The 22,658-nt window shown below is 43.2% G+C and overlaps 1 protein-coding gene across 2 annotated transcripts in view; it reads left to right on the top strand.

The window, feature by feature from the left end:
• Window positions 1–22,207, top strand: part of HEMGN (hemogen) — a 62,314-nt gene extending 40,107 nt beyond the window's left edge. For both annotated transcript variants that reach the window (XM_033916584.1, XM_033916593.1), the window contains exons 3-4: window positions 7,321–7,559; window positions 21,975–22,207. In XM_033916584.1, coding sequence (XP_033772475.1) covers window positions 7,321–7,559; window positions 21,975–22,075 — 340 coding nt within the window. In that variant the 3' untranslated portion in view covers window positions 22,076–22,207. The remainder of the gene's footprint in view (window positions 1–7,320; window positions 7,560–21,974) is intronic.
• The last annotated feature ends 451 nt before the right edge of the window (window positions 22,208–22,658 follow it).

Genomic DNA, 22,658 nt, shown 5'->3' with positions numbered 1-22,658 from the left:
CTGTTTGCATGCAAGTCACAAAATTGTGTGCCTTGGTTTAAAGAATTAGGGGGCATGAAGCTCATATTTAAAACATAGAGACGTCCAAAACATGACATAAAATGCCATTAGGACATGTTAATCGCCAAAACTTCCAAATCGCCATGTTCAAAACCTACTTCCTAGATGTTTTTCTAAGCTATTCATCTGCAGTGCATCCAAATCTCAAGTGTGCTTGTTTTGTACAGGATTAGGGAGGGATTAGGATTTGGACATTTTGCAGCGATAATCAAACATTTCACAAAACATCCGGGGCACCATTTAGATGTTTAGGGCTAGACCTGTTTTAAGAATGAATAAGGCCAAAAAGGTGCCTATCCTGACCAGATGACCACTGAAGAGATGAAGGTATAACTTCCCCCCACCCACTCCCCCAATGGTCACTGATCCCCCTCCCACCCCTCAAAGATCTGAATGAAATAGTACATATTTTCTGTCTGACAGCAGCTGATGTAATGGCCAGTCCTATTAGAGCAGCAAACAAGTGTCTGGAGTAGTCTGGTAGCCCACCAAAACCCACTGCACTGACATATAGGTGACACCTGTAGGCATAAGGGCTATTAGGATGGTAGACAGTTGAGTACAGTTGGTTATGGGTGAGTTTTGGATGGCTCTCCATACAATGTAAAGGGGTTATGCTGGGATGTGTTACTGAGACCCTTTATGTGAAGTTCACTGTAGTGCCCCTTTGGGTGCCCCACTGCTCTGCTGGCATGTCTGTGTGGCCAGTCTACTAAAAAGGCTAGCCACTTCTTTGCTCCTCCCAGTCCTATGGGAGAGGCCTTAGGCGCCTGAGTCAATCAGGTATGGGGGGGGTCAGGGGGGGGTTGGAGCTTGGGGGGTGTCAAGGTGTAGGGTTTGGGGGTATCAGTGGTTGGGCATCATGGGTCCGGGGGTTGGGGTTTGGAGGGTGTCAGGGAGGGAATTCAGGATATTTACGAGTCCTGTGTTCAGGGGGGGCCTGCAAGCAGGAGGGAGTGGGCATCCCTCTTGCCTATCGCGGTTAGGGGTGCTTTGGGGGTTCCGTTAGGAGAGAATGGGCATCCCTCCTGCCGATGTTAGGCGGGTCACCTGCTGCAGCCACTCAGCTGATCATGGCAGGGGGTATTTCTTGGCAGGACTCCCCGAAACTGAGCTGGTAGGACTCCCCGAAACTGCTTCAGGGAGCACTGCTTCTCAGCTGATCGGGGATAACTTCCCCTGCCGTGATCAGCTTATGGCTGCTATAGACTGACTTTAGGATCCCGCAGTGGCATAGATAGGTGGCCGAAATGTAGGTTAGGTTACATTTCAGCCACCTATCTTGCCTTGAACCGCAGCTAGGTAGCCGCTTTAGCCCGCCTAATGCCACTTCCAGCATTGGCCACGCCTGCTTTGGCATTCCACTGCCTAAAGTGGCTACTGCCTTTTATTTAGGCATCAATAAGCACTTTAACACTGTTTTTTCTGTTTCTGAAGGCAATTTTCAATTAACTTAGGCATCGGTAGGGCGCCTACGGGCCCTACCGATGCCTGTGAGTGTGCAGAATCTGAGATCTTTTATCAATCTTTGGAGACTATGGGTCATTTTTATCAAGCAATGGAAAAGATACTGGTTCTCAGTACCTCTAAGTATCTGTTCAAAAAAAAAAAAAAGAAACCATGGATATGTTAAAATAAAATAAATATCAACTTCTGAAATTAGCAAATTAACAGCCCCTTTTATCAAGCTGCGCTAGAAGTTTCTAGCACAGACCAGCACTGTAAATGCTCCTGCTCTCATAGAATTCCTAGGAGCATCGGAGCACTTACCTCACTAGCCCACACTAACAACCTCTAGCGCAACTTGATAAAAAAAAGGGTAGCGGGGTAAGATAATAATAGAAAAATATATATAATCCCATAGTTAAGAAGAAGAGCAATAAAGGGTTCTAAATCTGATAGTATCTCCATGGTTTATAAGCCAATTGAGTTTTTCTATACCAGCTATGTGCTATACTTTCTCTAACCACATATATTTGAAAGGAACGGAGAATTGGTGTCACTTTTGGGCCACACATACTTTGGCAGTAAGTAATAGTAATCTAATTTATTAAACCCCTCTTCTACAAAAGGCATAGCGTGGGTTTTAAGTCTAAATGTGTTACATCCTCAAGGTGATAGATCTACAATTTTACTGATATGGTCTAGACCAGGGGTGGGCAATGAGGGCCGGAATCCAGTCAGGTTTTCAGGATTTCCCTAATGAATATGCATGAGATCTATTGCATATTCATTGGGAAAATCCTAAAAACCTGACTGGATTGAGGCCCTCGTTGCCCACCCCTGGTCTAGACCATATCAGTAAAATTGTAGATTTATTGCCTTCAGGATGTAACACATTTAGACTTAAAACCCAAAATTAGACCAAAATGCCATGACTTTATACACCGCTTAGACAATTTTTTTAAAAGCAGTATATCAAATTTTAAGTAAAACTTGAAATTTGGAAAACTGAATAAAGGGACATTCCCACCACATGTGTAAGAGAGAAACTAAAAGACTTGCAGCCTCTCCTGCAAAGAGGAGATATTTGGGGGTCCCATTTATTAATGAATCGAGGGGTAAAAAAGATGCCAAAAACAATCTTTCATTCTGTATTAGGCAAAGACACAGAAAGGAAACATTTAAAATTGTAATCCCTTTGTATTTCAGGCCAGAAATTATGTAGAAATTGTTCACCCAAAAGTTGTTTCCATTTAACCATATAGTTTAAGTGACATTTAGGGAGAGTATGAAAGCTGCTTTTAATAAGACAAGAAATCAGAACTTTTAAGATAAATACGAAGCCGCGTTAGGCATTTTTATCACCAGCCGTGGAGATATTAGCTCCAGCGCTCATAGAATTCCTTTGAGCATCAGAACTAATACCGCCGTGGCCGGCAATAAAAAAGCCTAATGCGGTTTCATGAAAGGGGGGGAAAAGTTTCTTCAAATGATTTTAATGGGCAGATAAGTTGATCAGTGGGTGCAAATTTGCTGAAATAGTCACAAATTTGGAAATACTGATCAAAAGAAAGGCTCAAATTAGCCGAGCGTTGCATATCATCCATCGTTTGTAAATGTCTATTATGGGAAAAGTCTAACCTTCAAAACTTTTTTTTTAATGAAAATTAGAGATGGGTTGTCATTTGCAAAAACATGGGACATGTCAACAACAGGGGAAAAAAATAAACAGAGGGTAGGGTAGATGATAATGCTGCACCTATGTATAGAATCTAGGGGATCTATGTAAAAAGTATCATGCATAATGGATGCTATTCCTTGCTGTGCTGTGAACTTGAATAAAGTATGAGGGGCCACAGAAACATTCTCAGCCCAACCAAGAAAAGAATGAAACTTACAAGTTATTCCACACTTTTCTTGACACTTATAAGTTTTCTTGGTTGGGCCTCTCATACTTTATTCAAGTTCACAGCAAGGAATAGCATCCATTATACAGTACATGATACCTGGAAAGCATGGGTTGTGCACCTCTCATCTGTCCCAGCTAATTGTGCTGGTAATACTGACATCTGTAAGAACCAATGGACAATCTTAGGGCTATCTTTGCACCTCCTCTCACTTGCAGAGTATCCAAAATAAGCTGGGCGTGGCATAATTTGGAATAGGGTGAGAATGCTGTGGGTGGGGTGGGGGAGCATTCTGGTGTTTGGTTCAAAGAAAGCCCTTCTGTTGATTTTAATTCAACAGCATCTCTTTTCTGTACATCTCGTTATAGAAGTTTACATCAGGGATGGGCAGCCGAAATTGTGCCATTACGAAATGAAAACAAGCAGAAAACATTTCTTTTTTTTTTTTTTTAATTTGTTGAGAATAGGCACTCTTTACACAGATCCCCTAGATTCTCTACATAGCACCTAAAATATCGGTGCCAATTCCAACAGTGCTTCCTATACAGTCCTATAAAAGGCACTTCCTATACAGTCAAACCTCGGTTTGCGAGTAACCCAGTTTGCGAGTGTTTTGCAAGACGAGCAAAACATTCTCGCAAAACGTGTCTCGCAAACCGAGTGTTGACTCGATTTGCGAGCACCCCCAATAACCGGCATCGCTCCCCCCCGCCGCAAAGGGCCCCCTCCCGCTCGAATCGGCACCCCCCCCCCCCGCAAGAACAGGAACCCCCTGCCCAACCAACTTTAACTCACCCCCCCTTTGGCACCGGCACGCAGCCCACAAGAGCTGGTGCCGCTTGAAGATCTTCTTCCCAGTCTCTGCCGGCTTTGAGCATGCATCTGCGCATGCTCAAGCCCTTCTTTTTTTTTTTTTTAAGTTTAATAAATTTTTATTGAGTATTTTGGAAAAATACAAGGAGCAATTCAAATACATATAACATTTTGTATATATATGGTCTATAAATATGCAATTAACTATAAAGGACCATGGTATTAAGAAAAGCTCAGAGTAATGAAGTTATTTGTGAAGATTGTATGAGAAAAGAAAATGAGATAGAATAGAATAAAAATTAAAAGAGAAAGGAAATAAAGAGAAAAAGTGAAGAAAAGGTAGGGGAAGACAGGAGTGTCTACAAAGTAGAGCGTACATATGAATCTAAGAATGTCCAGGGTGATTTTTTATTTTTCATATTCATGGATATTTGGAGCGAAATTCTATTTTCATATGCATATGATTCATATCTATGGTACATACATAGAGAGTTCCACCAAAACGTATAATTTAATAACGAAGATAGTTTCCAATTTTTTAAAATATGCATGAGAGCAGTCACAATCATGGTATCAATGAGTTTAGGAGGGCAATTTGATTGCGCGAAACAGGGATGTTGAGATCGAAGGATTATAATGTCCATAGAAATCTCTTCTGAGCAGTTAGTGATAGATTGTATGGTGTTCCAGACTTGGGTCCAAAAAGAGCGGACCAAAGTACAATGGAGAAACATATGATCAAGAGTTCCCTCCTCTTTCAAACAGTTCCAGCAAACAGAATCTTGTTTTAGTTTGGCTTTCCACATGCAAAATGGGGTCCATGTTGCATTCCACATAACAAAGAGCATTGACTGTGAAACTCTAGAAGATAAAAGCGGGCGGTTTGTTGAAGACCAAAAGAGTTCCCAGTCAATGTCCGAGAGCGGAATGGTTAATATATTATCCCAGTGTTTCATAGCATGATATGAAAAAGTAAAGGATTGATCTCTTAGAATATTATAGAAAAAAGATATAGCTTTTCCTTTTGATAGAGACCACGAAAACCAGGCATAAATACTGGTTCCAAAGCCGTATGCATATCGGGCGTATTGTATGACAGTGCTTCTAACTTTGAGGAATGCCCACAATCTGACTATGTTCCTCCCCTTGCAGTACCCCCTTTTGAGATTCTTGCACTGGAATTTACGCACACCACTTTATAGAATGCACTTAGACAACTGTGAGCGTCGATTTTTAATTACTGCTAATTAGTGTCAATTATTAGTTGGTACTTACCAATCAGTGCTGATTAGCCAGCTAATCAATAATTTGCTCAGGCAAATCTGTGCTGCACACAGATTTGTGCAAGCAACTTTGGTCACACAATACAGAATCTGGGTCAGTGTGCAATATTTAGAAAGATGGTGCACTGTTTTGGAAAAAGCACTAGGGCACATATCCGTGAATAGTTTGTGCATACCTGCACTATCAGGAAAAGTGTGTGCACTCTTGAAAACATTCATCCCAGAACAAATAAAAGAAAGAAAGAAATCAGTCATTCCTATAAAAGACAAGGGAAATAACACAACATGAAAAATTTATGGTTGCCCATTCCTTTTTTTCTTTTAATTAATTATTTATTGATTTTCAATTTGAGTACAAAGTGCAATAAATTTTACATACAATTAATATCATGAACAGCACTTACATTCGATCAAAAAATAATACAAAATATATTTTCCTCCTCCCTCCCTAGATGTGTAGGCAAATCAAATAGGAAATAAAGGCATTATACAACTAATCAGAGTTAACAAACTTTGTTAATGGACCCCATGTTGTTTTAAATAGTTTATTATGACCCAATATATCTGAATTCATTTTTTCATATCTATAACATAGGGCTCCTTTTATGAAGCCACGGTAACGGCTTTTACGTGCGTAACTTTTAATCACGCGCTACCCCTGCGCTAGCCGAAAAACTACCGCCTGCTCAAGAGGAGGCGGTAGTGGCTAGCTCGGCCAGCGGTTTAGCGTGCATTATTACGCGCGTTAAACCACTACCACGCCTTCGTAAAAGGAGCCCATAGACATAAAGTATCCCACAAAAAGGAAAAATTTAGCCTGTCCCAGTTTTTCCAATTCTTAGTAATCATTTGCATGGCAATCCCTGTCATAATTATGAGGAATCTGCTTTTATACCTGTCTAATGGATTTTTAGCATTCAACAATGTCCCACAAATGATCACATCATAGGACAACGGAATCGATGTTTCCAATATCCTATTAATTTGTCCCCATATTGATTTCCAAAAATTGAGTATCAAGGGACAATAAAACAACAAATGGTTGCCCATTCCATGAAAACTCCTATAAAGAGATGTTGTATAACAGAAGGGCTCTCTTTGAACCAAACACCAGAATGCACCCCCCCCCCCCATTAATCTCGCTGTATTCCAAACTATGCCACACCCAGCTAAATTTTGGATATTCTGCAAGTGAGAGAAGATGCAAAGAAAGCCCAAGATGTGGAAGGGCATTTTTGATTGTACATCTAAGGCCGACTTTGGACGTTTTCCACAAGGTGTCCAAAGTCAGAGGTGGAGAAACAACCATTTTCGAAACTGGCAACACTGAAAGATGTCCAATTTTCTTTTTTTTATTATAATCACGTACTTAGATGTCTTTGCCACCAAGACATCCAACCTTAGGACATTCAACTTTGTTTGCCATTTTCAACCACATAACTGAGTGCCAGAACTACATCTCAACTACATCCCCTTATAATGTATGATGAGTCCTCCAAAACCTATCTAATCTAATCAGTAGTCTTATATTCTGCTATTTTTCAAATTGGATTCAGAGCGAATTACAACAAGAAGAACCCTACATTGAGATGGATGTCTGTTTTTGATGTTATGAGCTGGATATCTCTATTCTGACTTCGACGTCCTTTCATAAATGCCCCTCCATGTATCAGAAGATATAATAGCATAAGTGAACAGAATACTCAGATGTTAAATGTCAGCAAATATTTTATAGAGGATAAGAGGTAATATAAAAAAATATAGAAAATATAGAAAAATAGCTTTGTCATATAAATGTTCTTCGTGTTTTTCAGAGAGCAGAATAAACACAAAAGACAGAGGAAAGGGAGGGGGCCTAGACGTGGAAGAGGCAAACATGAAGCCAAAGAGGTAGAGGATCAGCCAGAAGAAACACAAGAAGAGAATGGGCAGGTCCATTTGCAGCATGAGGAAGAAGCAGCTTTAACTGTGCCAGAAGAGATAGGTGATGGAGCACACTCTGAGATAGTGGAAGATGTCCATGAGGAAAGTCCTGCTCACATCGCACATAGAGGTAGGTGGAAACTTCGGGGATCCCATTATGTAACAATCCCGACTCCCCCACCAACCATCTCCATGCCACTGAAATTTAAAATCTTTGGGCAGCCAACAACACAATGAAGCCAGCCTCCTGCCTGCCCCAGAAGTGTTCTTTCTGCAGTGTCCTGCTTAAGCGGGAAGATGAAGTGTTGCCAGGCAGCAGGCGCATTCAACACAAGACACTGCCAAAGCAGCTTTAATGCCTAAAGCAGCTGCATCAAAGAGCTTCCTGAGAACCATCTCCACATGGTAGCCCTGCATAACTTCCAATACTAAACCACCCACATTAGGGAGAAAAGTGCATTTTGTCACCTGTGCCACCAAAAATCCACTCTGGGCTGATCCAAAAGTTGCTCCAACCAGCTGATTATCTGGTATCCAATAATCACTGGCTAGGGAATTCTTTATATGGCTTCTAGTGTTATGCACTTGTCATCATGTGACAAGGCTGAATGGTATTACCCGTCAACATATCCACCCCCAGGCACCTTGGTTCTCTTCTGGACTCTGTTAAAACACAACATACAGGGTTACATACATACCATGCATTCTCTTAAAATCCCCAACCAGGCCTTCCCAGCTCCTTCTGGTCCTCTCTATGTTCTCCTTGGTCCTCTCCAGGTCTTCTCCTGAGTCTTCTTTAGCCCTCCAGGTCTTCAGCAGATTCTGGTGCCATTTACCAGTCCCTCCGGCAATTGCCACCATCCTAGCCAGTCCCTCCACTGGACGCTCCTTAGAACTCTGTCCAAAACTCTCAGGGTCTACTAGGCTGCCTCAGGGATCCACTGACCACTACCATTACTGGTCTCTCCGCCAGTCACCACCATCCCTACCAGTCCCTCTGCCGGTCCACTGTCAGTCCTTCCCCACTCAGCCTTGGGGAGATTAGATAGGTGTGCTTCGGCTGTCAATGCTGGCTGTCTTGCGCATGCTCAATTCAGTGACTGAACTGAGTATTTGCAGGAGAACCTACACCAGAGGCTGAAGTTGCCCGCTGATTTGAATGCTGCTCTGGCAGCAAAAGTGAGACTCATGCAGGAGACAACTTTGGCTGACAAGGCTTGGCATTCCTGCCAGCAAAGGTATATTTTAATGTTGTGGTGGTGTGGAGGAGGGAGAGAGAAAACTTGACTCCTTCAGTCCACATTTGTGACTCTCCCATCCCCAAATGGACTACTGGTTAAGCCTTTGCGATATCCCCCTCCCCAAAAAATATTCCAATACATTTCTATGAGAAGAGCATTTCCAACAACTGCAGTATACATACACTGAGTCACTGTAGTGGTTAAGGAATTGCTCTTTCAAACCTTCCCCCCCCACCTCCCCCGTCATCTATTCTCATGATCAGAGGTAGATGGAAAGCATACACACATCTAAGAATGCACACAAATACACATGCACAAATATGTACACACACAAATACCCCAATCTCACCTTCACCCCCAAACATGCCTACACATGCATTTACATGCAGAAGAGTTGGAAAGAATTCCATGAGCCATGCTCTGCATGCTTTTCCCACATTTTGTGTATTTAAGAAATGCAAGATGAAGAAAGAAAGAGGAGTTTGGAGGGGATAATGGTTCTAGGCAGAAGGTAGAGAGGAAAGAGACAAGAATCCTGGAGAAAAGGAGAAAATGATTTGCTGGAGCAACCACCACTGAAAAAGGGAGCATCAATTTTCAGGGTTTGTTTGTTGTTGTTTTTTTATATTTAATTCTTTATTTGATTAATCATTACAATAATAAATATTCACGAATATCCACCAAATTCTGTATATAAAATATAACTTAACATATAAAGGAAATAAGTCAACCATGATATAGTCCACATTATAATGGTCACCAGTATTAAATAGGAAATGAAATCTATCTATCATTTAACATCGCAGGCAGTAATTGGCTAATCTATATAAATAATATACCTTCCTCCAATATATATAAAGTTATTAATAATAGAAATTAAACTTTCAACAGAAGTTTTCCTTTAATAAAGTCTTCTAACTGGACTGGTTCAAAAAAAGTATACTTGTCACTTCCATACGAGACTAAGAACTTGCACGAAAATTTGAGAAAGAATGTAGCTCCAGCTGCCACCACCTTAGGTATTAGCTGGAGGAATTGTTTCCTTTTAAACTGAGTATGTCTAGAGACATCCGGAACATAAGAACATAAGAACATAAGAACTGCCTTCTCCGGATCAGACCTTCGGTCCATCAAGTCCGGCGATCCGCACACGCGGAGGCCCTGCCAGGTGTACACCTGGCTTAATTTATAGTCCACCATATCCTTATATGCCTCTCTTAAGGAGATATGCATCTAGTTTGCTCTTGAAGCCTAGGACGGTCGATTCCGTCATAATCTCCTCTGGGAGGGCATTCCAGGTGTCAACCACTCTCTGAGTGAAGCAGAACTTCCTGACATTAGTCCTGAACCTGTCCCCCCTTAGCTTCATTACATGTCCTCTAGTCCGTGTCAAATTGGACAATGTAAATAATCTTCTCTGCTCTATTTTGTCGATTCCTTTCAGTATTTTGAAGGTCTCGATCATATCCCCACGCAGTCTCCTTTTCTCAAGGAAAATTGTCACACGTTGGCCACAAAACAGGTCTTGTTTTTTCAAGAAATATAATTTCAAAATAGCCTGTTTTTCCAGCTCTGTTTTGAAGACCACTATTAAAGTTGCTCATTTATCAATTATATCCTTAGAGGATTCAAGAAATTGTGATACATTCAAACTTCAGGTGAAATGAGTTTATCCATTTCACCTTCTTCAAGTATTTCTTTAGATGCTCTTGGAATGTAATAGAGGTTATCTAATTCAAGATTATCCACTTTAGTATAATGCAATATATCCCTCAAATACATTTTCAAGAGTTCCAAAGAAGATAAATAGTGTGTTAACGGAAAATTTAATAGATGAAGGTTTTTAGCCCTTATAGAATTCTCTAATTTTTCTAACTTAGCATGAATCAACATACCATCTTTGATATTGGAAACAGCATTTACTTGTAAAGTATTAACAGCTTGATCTAATTTTTCTAACTTTTTTACTGTTTCCCCCTGTTTAACATCATATTCCCTAATTTTAACTGTAACATCAGAAGAAAATTGGCATAATTTTAAAACGGTTTTTTGTAATGATGACTCTATTCTGTTAATACTTAGCCATACATCATTTAAAGTGATCTCTTTGTCCTTAGGGAGGACTTCAGAGCCTTGCCCTATGACCATCTGCACAGGGGTCAGCTCTTTATGTCCCTCCAAGGATTGACCTAAATCCTCTAGTCCAGAAGGTAATGATATTTGTAGAGAAGAAGACATTCCCTCCTCCACTGGGTGGGACTCCTCTAACCCTGGAAAATATAGTGGTTGAGGAGGTGGTGTAAGTTCTCTAGAGCACAGTTCTTCAACCGCCGGTCCACGGACCGGTGCCGGTCCGCAGAAAATTCCTGCCGGTCTGCGCATGACCGGCGAGATCAACTTCTTCAATTTCCTGCCGGTCCGCGCAGGACCGGCAAGATCGAGGAGCTGTCTTTCGTGCAGGACCGGAGAGATAATAGGGAGCCTCACACTGTGCTTTCTCCCCTCCCAGCGGCTCTCCTTACAAACGCAGCGATTGAAGAAGGAAGTCTTGGAGCTTTTGCTGAGTCGGTCCGCCTCTGATGATGCAACTTCCGCTTTCCTCAGAGGCGGTGCGGCCCAACAAAGGACCCGAGGCTGCCTTACTGAATCGCAGCGCTGGCAAGTAAGGAGAGTTGCTGGGAGGGGAGAAAGCTGCTGGGCATGGTGAAAAAAAAAGGGACAGCTGCTACTGGACCTGGATAGGGAGAAGGAAAGATGCTGCTGGGAGGGGGGAGGGAAAGGAGTCTGGGAAGCTGCTGGGTATGGGGAAAAAGGGACAGCTGCTACTGGACCTGGATAGGGAGAAGGAGAGATTCTGCTGGGAGGGGAGGAGGGAAAGGAGTCTGGGAAGCTGCTGGGTAAGGGGGAAAAAGGGACAGCTGCTACTGGACCTGGAGAGGGAGATGGAGAGATGCTGCTGGGAGGGGAGGAGGAAAATGAGTCTGGGAAGCTGCTGGGTAAGGGGGAAAAAGGGACAGCTGCTACTGGACCTGGAGAGGGAGAAGGAGAGATGCTGCTGGGAGAGGAGGAGGAAAGGAGTCTGGGAAGCTGCTGGGCAAGGGGGGAAAAGGGACAGCTGCTACTGGACCTGGAGGGAGGGAGAAGGAGAGATGCTGCTGGGAGGGGAGGAGGGAAAGGAAAAGGAAGAGAGTTACTGCTGGACAGGGGGAGGAGGGAAGGGAGAAGAAAAAAGGAAGGAAACAGCTTGCAGGGAGATTAGAGGAGGGGAAGGGGAGAGATAGGAATGAGATGGGAAGGTGGGTCAGCAGAGAAATTGAGAGGGTCAAAGATGCTAGATCTGGTGTAGGAGAGATAAAAATGAAGAGAGCAGTGAAGCTGGAGTGAATCGTCTAAAAAGGAGAGAGGGGCATAGCCTGGATGGAAAGGGGAGAGGGGCATAGAAAGAAGACAAATACCATATGGAAGGGGGAGAGGTCAGACAGTAGATGGAAGGGGCAGATGCTGGATTGAAGAGACAGAGAGGGCAGACGCTGGAAGGAAGAGAGTGAAAAGAAGATGAAAGCAGAAACCAGAGACAACAAAAGGTAGAAACAAATAATTTTATTTCTATTTTGTGATTAGAATATATCAGATTTGAAATATATATCCTGCTAGAGACATAACTGGGGACTGCAGTATTCTGTTAGCATGATATTTCTATGAACTTGGCTTGTTTAGTTTTCTTGATAGTAGAGGGGATATATGTGAAGGGGAGGGGAGACAGGGGTTTTGTTGGTCCGTGCTCTGTATATTTGTATTTATAAAATCACAATTGTTCAGAATATTGTTTCTTTTTATACTTTAATAAAATACGTTCAATATAAAATCATAATTGCGGCTTGTGCAGATGGGATCAGATGGTTTGCGGGGACCGAGCTTGCGGAGATGGAGCGTAAACGTGTTTTTTAAATTTTAGTCCTAGTAGTTTGCCGGTCCACAAAATAATTCTTTTATTTCTGCCGGTCCACGGGTGTAAAAAGGTTGAAGAACACTGCTCTAGAGGACAGTGAAGCTGTTAAAGTATCCAAATTTACCTACCATAAGATGGCGATCCATTGGATCCTTAATCAAAATTGGTGGTACTACTTTGGCCTTTCTCTTGCCCATATTGGTAAAGTTCGATACTCCCTGCTCCTCTTGGTCGCATTCCAAGGCTAGGTGGTAGTTTAAAGATCCTGGAAGGACCCTCTCAGCTGGCTGGGCGGTAAGCTGCGGGACTGCCTGTCCCGATGTTGAAAAGTGCTTCTCAGCAGTGGCGGCTGGTTTGTTTGTTTTTTTATTTCACAGAATGCTGGGAAGCCTAAAGCCATCTTTTCATCTTAAGCCTAACATTGCCTAACACGTCTAAGTTAAGAATGTAACAAAGTCTGAACCAGAACTCTAAAACAGAAACAACAGCAATCATGCTGCCAAAGGTTATTCTCCCTTAAGCAGAAAATGAGCAAAATGTAAACAATAAGCAATGGACTCCTGCCAGTTTGGTACAAGTGGATCTATTTTTTACTCCATCAGAAATTAAAAAGACTAGGGGGCACTCGATGAAGTTACAGGGAAATACTTTTAAAACCAATAGGAGAAAATATTTTTCACTCAGAGAATAGTTAAGCTCTGCAACACATTGCCAGATTGTTGTGGTAAGAGTGGATAGTGTAGCTGGTTATAAGAAAGATTTGGACAATTTTCTGGAAGAAAAGTCCATAGAAAGACATGGGGGAAGCTACTGCTTGCCCTGGATCGGTAGCATGGAATGTTTCTTCTATTTGGTTGTTTGCCAGATACTAGTGACCTGGATTGGTCACCATGAAGATGGGCTACTGGAATAAATGGACAATTGATCTTACTCAGTAAGACTCTTATGTTCTTATGTCTTAGCCATGTTAAATTTTAGAAGGCAGTGAAACATCCAGGTGGCAATGTCAGCTAGGCAGGCTGAGACTCGGGCCTGGATTCCTGTAGAAATTTCAAGTGTAGAGAAATTTCAAGTGTGAATCCTCAGCATAGAGGTAATTCTGGAAGCCATGGGAGGAGGTTAGAGCACCATGGGAAGACGTATAGATGGAAAAAAAGAAAAGGTCCCAGGAAAGAGCCCTAAAGTACACCAACCAATAGCAGAATGGCAGTGGAGGAAGATCCACCAGAACAAACGCTAAAAGTGTGATGGGAACGATAAGAAAACTATGAGAGCCCTGAAAGCCAAATGAGGACAGCTTATCGATAAGTAGGCAGTGATTCAGAATGTCAAACGCTGCAGATAGATCATGGAGGATGAGGATGGAGTAGAGGACTTTGGATTTGGCCAAGAACAAGTTAATGAAGACTCTAGCAAGGCAGTTTCAGTAGAATGAAGAGGGAGAAAGCTCGAATGAAGCGGGTTGAAGATAGCTCAGGACGACAAAAAGTCCAGACAACGACGATGAACTGCACGTTCAAGTAGCTTGGATAAGAAGGGGAAGAGGGAGATGAGGTGATAGTTGGAGGGGCAGGTAGGGTCCAGCGAGGTTTTTTGAGGAGAGGCATAACTACAGTTTGTTTGAAAGCATTGGTCACAGTCACAGTGGAGAATGATAGGTTGAGGATATGGCAGATAGAGGGGCTGACAATAGAAGAGATGGTGATAAGTAGATGGCTGGGGATAAATGTGCAGTTTCGTCTTCAGTGATTTCAGAAAAGGAGTCAGGGGTTGACGAAGAGCCGGCAGAGCAGACTAGACAAGAGAGAGGTGAAAGCAATTTGGTTGAGAAATCTTGTGAACCTTGTTGTGGAAGAAATTGGTGGAGAGGGCACTATGAGTAAAGTGTTGAGTGTGGCAAAGAGACAGTGAGGGTTAGATCCAAGAGAATTAGTCAAGAGGCCCTGACTGGTATATTGGTAGAATGCAATGTTCTGAGCCACTCCTGGTATGAAATTAGGGAGAAACAACCACATATGTCTTATACTTGCTTCTCCTAAAACCTCTTCAGCGATGGCGAACCTATGGCACGCGTGCCAGCTGTGGCACGCGAAGGCCTTGCAGCTGGCACGCGGGAAAGTCCGCAATAGAGAGCTGCACGGGATGCCCCCTAGGGTCGCGGGGATCCCGTGGGGACGCCTCCGAGGGTCGCGGGGTTCCTGCGGGGCTGGATGTACTAAGTCGCGCGGCTTTTCTCCCTACCTGCTCTGCTTGCAGCACAGAGCCGAACGGAAGTCTTCCCGACGTCAGCGCTGACGTCGGAGGGGAGGGAGGGCTTAAACAAAGCCCTCCTTCACTCCGACGTCAGCGCTGACGTCGGGAAGACTTCCGTTCGGCTCTGTGCTGCAGGCAAGGTAGGTAAGGAGTAGCCTCGCGGCTCGAGTGGCTACCAAGGGAGGGGGGCGGTCCGCCCCGCCCCGTGTGCAGCATAGCTGGCCAGGTCCCCTTACTTTTGTGGCGCTAACCCGACCCACCGACAACAGCCCTAGTCCGACAAACCTCCCTGCCCTTAACCGCGAATCTAAATTACCTTCTTACAGCAGCTGTAAGAAGGGGGATCCGGAAGGTTCGCCCCCCACATTTCGCCCCCAGCAATTCGCCCCTCACATTTCGCCCCCAGACACATTTCGCCCCCACACATTTCGTCCCCCGGATGTTTTGCCCCCACACATTTCGCCCCTGAGCGTTGGATTATGACCCCCATCTTCTTTCTTCCTCCCTCCCCCCCCCCAACGCGGGACCCTGTGGCACCATCAGCTCTTACTCCCTCTAACGCCGGCCCTGCAGCTCCGGACTTCCCCACACCTGCTCTTCCCCCCCCCCGATCACTATTATTTTAAATGTTATGGCAGCCGCGGCGCTGTATCCATCGGAGGAGACTTCTAACCTCGGCCTGCCCCGGAACTCTTCCTGCAACAGCAACTTCATGTTCCTGCCTAGGCGGGTGGTGGCTGCAGGAAGAGTTCCGGGGCAGGCCGAGGTAGCGTTGGATTATGACCCCCATCTTCTTTCTTCCTCCCTCCCCCCCCCCCCAACGTGGGACCCTGTGCATTTCCAGGCTATTGGATTACAAAGTACAAAACAGAGAGAGAGAATGTGTGTAAGCCAGTTTGGGGAACAGAGTTGCTGGCATTCACTGATCAGGTTTCACATCACATCAGGGCTGTGGCATTTCCTCCCTTTTAGGGGTCGGAGGGATGGAGTTCATGCTGATGAGCGATAGCCCAGAGACAAGGATTAATGGGGGGACGTAAACGTTAAGTGAGCACTGGATCTAAACCAGGCAAGTCCCTCCACAGTCTAAGAGAGAGGGAGAGATTTAGCGGGAACCTTCCTGTGATCATGTTTTGTGATCATCTTATTGTTGTACTTCAAAGTAGTATTTCTTATTAACTCTGTGCGTGCAGGGATACCCTCCTTAATGTTATTAATAATAATTTGTGTGAAGTGCTCAGACCCGCAACCATTTAAATTCAGTGTAAAAACCAAACCGAGGTTGCCGCTGGAACCATTATTGCCTTCACTGTCCCGACCGCCATAGTATATACTAAAAATTAACTCTTAATTATCGACTAAAATAAAACTTATCTGTTGGTCCTTGGCTACAAATTCAAAGTGCACAGCTGGCTGTTCTCACTGCCTCTAATGTCGGCCCTGCAGCTCCGGACTTCCCCACACCTGCTCTCTCCCCCCCCTCCCCCCCCGATCACTATTATTTTAAATGTTATGGCAGCCGCGGCGCTGTATCCATCGGAGGAGACTTCTAACCTCGGCCTGCCCCGGAACTCTTCCTGCAACAGCAACTTCATGGCCGAGGTTAGAAGTCTCCTCCGATGGATACAGCGCCGTGGCTGCCATAACATTTAAAATAATAGTGATCGGGGGGGGGGGGGAGAGAGCAGGTGTGGGGAAGTCCGGAGCTGCAGGGCCGACATTAGAGGCAGTGAGAACAGCCAGCTGTGCACTTTGAATTTGTAGCCTGCCGTCGTGTCGGCAAAGAAATCGCCTGCGAGAGGAATAGTCTGACACTCAGGGGCGAAATGTGCGGGGGCGAAATGTGTGGGGGCGAAACATCCGGGGGGCGAAATGTGCGGGGGCGAAATGTGTGGGGGCGAAACATCCGGGGGGCGAAATGTGCGGGGGCGAAATGTGAGGGGCGAATTGCTGGGGGCGAAACTTCCGTGAACCGTAAGAAGGAAATTTAGATTCGCGGTTAAGGGCAGGGAGGTTTGTCAGACCGGGGCTGTTGTCGGTCTGTCGGTCGGGGAAGCCCCACAAAAGTAAGGGGACCTGGCCGGCTGTGCTGCACCCGGGGCGGGAGAGAAGGAGGGGGGAGAAGGACGCTGAAAGCACTGGGGAAGACAAAGGGGTGGAGAAGGACGCTGAAAGGCCATGGGAAGACGGTGGGGGGGGGGGTTGAAGGACACTGAAAGCATTTGTGGAAGACAGAAGGGGGAGAAGGACGCTGACAGGACATGGGGAAGACGGGGGGAGGATGCTGAAAGGACATGGGGAAGATGGGGGGGTGGAGAAGGACGCTGAAAGGCCATGGGGAAGACAGAGGGCGGAGAAGGATGCTGACAGGACATGGGGAAGATGGGGGGGGGGAGAAGGACGCTGAAAGGAAATGGGGAAGACAGAGTGGGGAGCAGACGCTGGCAGGGAAGAAGACAGAGATGCCAGACTATGGGGGGAGCGGAGGGAAGAAGATGGGTGCCAGACCAATTTGGAAGAGGGGAGAAAGGGAGAGGCACAGTAACAGAGCAAATGGAAGACGCAGAAGGAAGAGAGACAGTAGATGGAAGGAACTGAATGAGAACATGAGGAAAGCAGAAACCAGGCAACAAAGGTAGGAAAATAATTCTATTTCTTTTTTTTTTGCTTCAGGATAAAGTAGTATATTAGTTGTGTTGATAAAAATTTATAAACAAAAGAGGCTCTGGTAGAAACCCGTTTACAAAGTGTGTATTCTTCCCAATTAATATTTCCAAATTAATAAAGTCTTTTTGCTTATTTGTAAATGGGTTTCTACCAGAGCCTTTAATTCAGTAGCATAATTAAATGAAATAACTATTTCTGAAGTTTATAGGAACGGGCGGGGACGGAGGGGATTCCTCACGGGGACGGGCAGGGACGGAGGACATTCCTCGCGGGGACAGGTGGGGACGGAGGGGATTCCTCACGGGGATGGGCAGGGACGGAGGACATTCCTTGCGGGGACGGGTGGGGACGGAGGGATTCCTCACGGGGACGGGTGGGATTCCTCACGGGGACGGGTGGGGACGGGTGAGACTTTGGCGGGGATGGGTGGGGACGGGTGGGATTTCTGTCCCCGCACAACTCTCTAGTCCGCAATTAAGATATGCGGCATGGCGGGAGGCGAGTGTGCCGGTGTCTGCTTTGCAGCTCACCTGGCAACAGGGCCGGACTGGCCATTGGGAGGACTGGGCATTGTCCCGGTGGGCCGCGGCCCATCCTCCTGTGCTGGCTGCAGTCCTGCAGTGCTGGCTGCAGTCCAGTGGATGTTTAGCCTGCCTGTCTTCCCCTTAGTATCCTATGAGCCAGGCAGTGTGTGAGGGGGAAGTGGGGGGAGGAAGAGAAGCTTCACACTGAGTCTGTCACAGGAACTCAGTGAGGCTGTAGTGTGACTCCACATGTGACATCTGTAATCAGGAACAGTTCCTAGTGCTCCCATGCTAGAGAGATGAGGATATGGGGGGATGTTAATGTGTCTAATAATGTGCTCCTCTGTAAAAACCTCTGTATCTTCCATGGGGGACATGCTAAATTTGAGGAAATAAAAAAGCTGCTTATGATGATTGCATAGAGAAGTTCAGTAAGCTGAGAGGAGGACTGGGCTCTCTGTGAACAACCAACACACTAATCCTCTGCGCTGTACCTTATGGAAAACTCAATATAGCAAAAAACAGTAAAGTGTATATGTGGCCCTTCACAGTGCTTTTGTAAACATCATAATAAAATAACAAAGGCTCCAATAATGAAAAATAAAAGTCATTTTCCCATACACTCAGGTTGCACAAGTCCGGTTTTCACCCGGACAGTATATTTTTTGACCAAAACGGATGTCTACAATTAGTAAAATTCCCCAATCACATATTTTTTTTATGGGGACGGATTTGTATACAGCACTTCATTAGATTTTTTTTATTATACAAATTTTATCTTTTTGTAGACTTGAAGTCTTGAACAAAGAAAATGAGTACAGCAAAAAAAGCAAAAACAGATAGTGGAAGACCATTCCAAGAGGCCTGGACAGAGACATATGGAGTGATTGAACGCAGTGGGAAAGCATTGTGTATTATGTGTAATGAAAGTGTTGTGTCTCGCACATCAAGTGTCAAACGTCACTTTGAGACCAACCATAACAGTGTTGCTGAACTTGGTTTAGCTCAAAGAAAAGAGTTCCTTGTAGGAAAATTAAAGAAATATCACTCCCAGTCTCTTAGTTTTAGCAACTATCTTTCAAAAACTAATCATCTTACAGTTGCCAGCTTTCAAATTTCACTGTGCATGGCAAAACATGGTAAGCCCCTCTCTGATGGAGATTTTATCAAAAAGGCAATTTTGGCTGGGAGTAATTCACTCTTCCATGATTTCCAAAACAAGGATAAAATTGTGCAGCACATCTCTGAGATGCCGCTAAGCAGAAATACTGCAAAAGATAGGGTTCTGCGAATGGCTGCTGATGTTAGTCAACAGCTTACTTGCGACTTACAAAAAGCACCCTTCTACTCCATGTGCTTGGATGAAAGTACAGATATTACTAACCATGCAAGACTAGCGCTCATTTTGCGTTATGCTACTGGTGACATCATGAGAGAAGAGCTGGTAAAACTGCTGTCTTTGCCTGGAAGAACACAAGGGATAGATATCCACAATGCTGTGATGGAGGCTTTTTCATCACTAGACATAAGTCCAGAAAAAGTGGTTTCAGTTACTAGCGATGGAGCACCTAGCATGGTGGGGACAACATCAGAATTCATTCATTTCTTTGCTAAGGAAGCAAAACATCCACTGATTCAATTTCACTGCATAATACATCAAGAGGCTCTCTGCGCCAAAGAAAGCAGCAAAAAACTTGACGATGTCCTCAAAGATGTAACAAAAATGGTGAACTTCATCATGGCGCGTGCTCTTAATTTTCGACAATTTCAAGCCCTTCTTGATGAGGTTCAGGCACAATATAACACTTTACTGATGTACAATAATGTCCGGTGCCTGAGCAGAGGACGAGTGTTAGAGAGATTTGTGGCCTGCTTGGAAGAAGTTAGGCTATTTATGAACGAAAAGGGGGAAGACTATCCTCAACTCACCAACATGGCCTGGCTTACCAACCTCATGTTCTTTACAGATTTTACTAACCACTTTAATGTACTAAACAAAAAATTACAAGGCATGGGAAAAACAGCAGAAAGCATGTTTAGTGACATTAAAGCTTTTGAGAGAAAATTGCATATTTTTGAAAAAGACCTTGAGAGTGGACAGCTAAAATATTTTCCCAACCTAAAAATACATTTGGATAATTCTACAACATTTGTGGACAGTCATAAAAAACACCAGGAAATCCACAAAGCATATTCCACCATTGTAGCCGAAGCAAAGGAGAATTTTAGTAAAATATTTTCTCAGTTCCGTAAGATGGAGACAACCCTTTCATTTATAACTTCCCCAGAAAAGTCCACATTTGAAGATCTTGATCTTTCCTGCTTACAGTGGTTGGATATTCAAAATTTGGAAATGGAGCTACTGGAATTTCAAGAAAGCTTTATCTGGAAAAGTAAATTCAATGACCTGCGTGCGGCTCTTGAACGTATTGAGTGTGAAAGGGTGACAAATGAAATCACTGCTAGCAGTTCTGAAAATGAAATCCTAAAAGCGTGGAATTCTCTGCCAGACAATTTTAAGTCCATGAAAGCACTTGAGATTGCTCTTCTTACTTTGTTTGGGTCATCCTATGCTTGTGAGCAGCTGTTTTCGGCTTTGAATCATATAAAATCTGATGCTAGAAACAGATTAACGGATGACATGAGTGCTGCATGTGTTGCTCTGAAATTAACGCACTATGAGCCAAGGATTGACAAGTTATCAGCATGCATGCAACAACAAAAATCACATTAATTTTTTTCAGAGCATGCCCAATGCATATGTTTACATGAAGCAGTGTTTTCAGTTTGCAGTTAAGACACTTTCTAAGTTATTTAAATATTATTTAAAGATGTTATTTAAAAAAGGGACTTTACATGGCCCTGTTGTATTCCAATCTGGAATTTCCAATAAAAACGGTTGGTTTAATTGAAAGCTCTTTTGTTTTCTTTACATCATATTATTAGAAATGTAATGATTTAACTATTTTCTAATTTGATTGTAAATTTTACAAAAAAACATGTATCGACTCTTTGGGAATACACACCGAGTCTTGACACAGTTAACAGTTTTAAGAAGTTTATCTTTTTTTTTACTCAGGATACATTTGACATGTTATGTGAATAATACATTTAAAATATATTGTGTAACTGAATCAAATTCTTCCTAAATTCATTAAATTGAATGAAATCATTAAAACATTATAAATTGCCAATAAATTGAAATGAAAACCAAAGGATTGTGAATCAAATTGATTCTCTGACAATACAAAGATTCCAACCTTTAAAAATGATGTTACATAGTTCAGGCAACTTTATAAAGAGTTTTTAGATACTAAAATCTTGTTATTAAGGTTTAATTGACGTGCTGGCACTTTGAGGAAATTCTTTGGTTTTGTGCGGCAGTTTGGGCACTCGGGCTCAAAAAGGTTAGCCATCACTGCTCTATGTCATGGAGCTGAAATTGGATTTTAAAATGTTAGATTTATTGCTGTTATGATTGTGTTATAGTAGTAACAATCCTTTTCCTCTGTCAGGTAAACTTAGGAGAAACCCTGTCCAAATTGCTAACTCCTTGGTTTCAATCAGGGGGCAGATTCAAACAAGATAATGATTTTGCTAATTGAGAAGCAAACAAAGGCTACAACTATTCCTGCATAAACTGGTATTGGTAATAGATTTCACCTAATTATTCATACTTCCCTAGGGAAATTTCCATCACACTCTAATTAGTTCCTGCATTATATGTCCATTTTTATCATAAAATGTTCTCCTTCAACATACTACTCAAAATGGCAGATCACAGGAAACATGACAGTTAGGATACTTTTATTTCATGAGGATTGGCCATAATGTTCTGGTTAAACATCTCATTACTTGAATGCCTAATCCTTTTACTTTGTCAGTACATCTTTATTTTCTTTTCTTTACAGAAGTACCAGAAAGAGATCCTGAGCATGAAACATCAGATGTTCTCAATCTTCCACTGGATAGTCAACAAGAAGATGACGAATATTACATCCCATTTTTTTAAATAGTTCTCTAAGAAATCATATTTTGAAAAATTTGAGATGTCTTGGTGAATGCATTGACATACAATGTCTTGTAAAAGTCTTGTACATTTTCACATTCTGTTGTCTAAAAATACAATTCAAAAATGCAATTTAAGTTTGCTTCATTTCACTGACCTATACATCATACTCTACATTTTCAATATGAAAGAACAATTGCATATACTGTATATTCAAAAAATATTTAAAGAATAAGAAACCAACCAATCTTGGCTGCATTAAATCTTCATACCCCTTTCCTCAGTACTCGGCAGATGCGTCTTTTGTAGCAATAACAGCCCTAAATTCATTTTGTGTAGCTACCAACTTTATGCAACAGTTTTTGCCAATTCTTCTTGGCAGAATAGCCCATGTTCTTTCAGATTGGCTGGGGATTGTCTGTGTACTGCACTCTTCAAGTCTTGCCGCAGATTTTCCAAAGGATTCAGGTCTAGGCTTTGATGGGCCAATCAAGGACATTCCTTTTCTTCTTGCTGAATCACTGTATTGTTGCACTTGCTTACCTGGTGAAAGATGAATCTTCTTCCTAAGTCTGGGTCTCTGGCA

The sequence above is a fragment of the Geotrypetes seraphini genome, chromosome 1 (assembly GCF_902459505.1).
Source record: "Geotrypetes seraphini chromosome 1, aGeoSer1.1, whole genome shotgun sequence".
NCBI lineage: Eukaryota > Metazoa > Chordata > Amphibia > Gymnophiona > Dermophiidae > Geotrypetes > Geotrypetes seraphini.
Note: the sequence above shows the minus strand (reverse complement) of the source record. Positions and strands in the feature narration are given on the sequence as shown.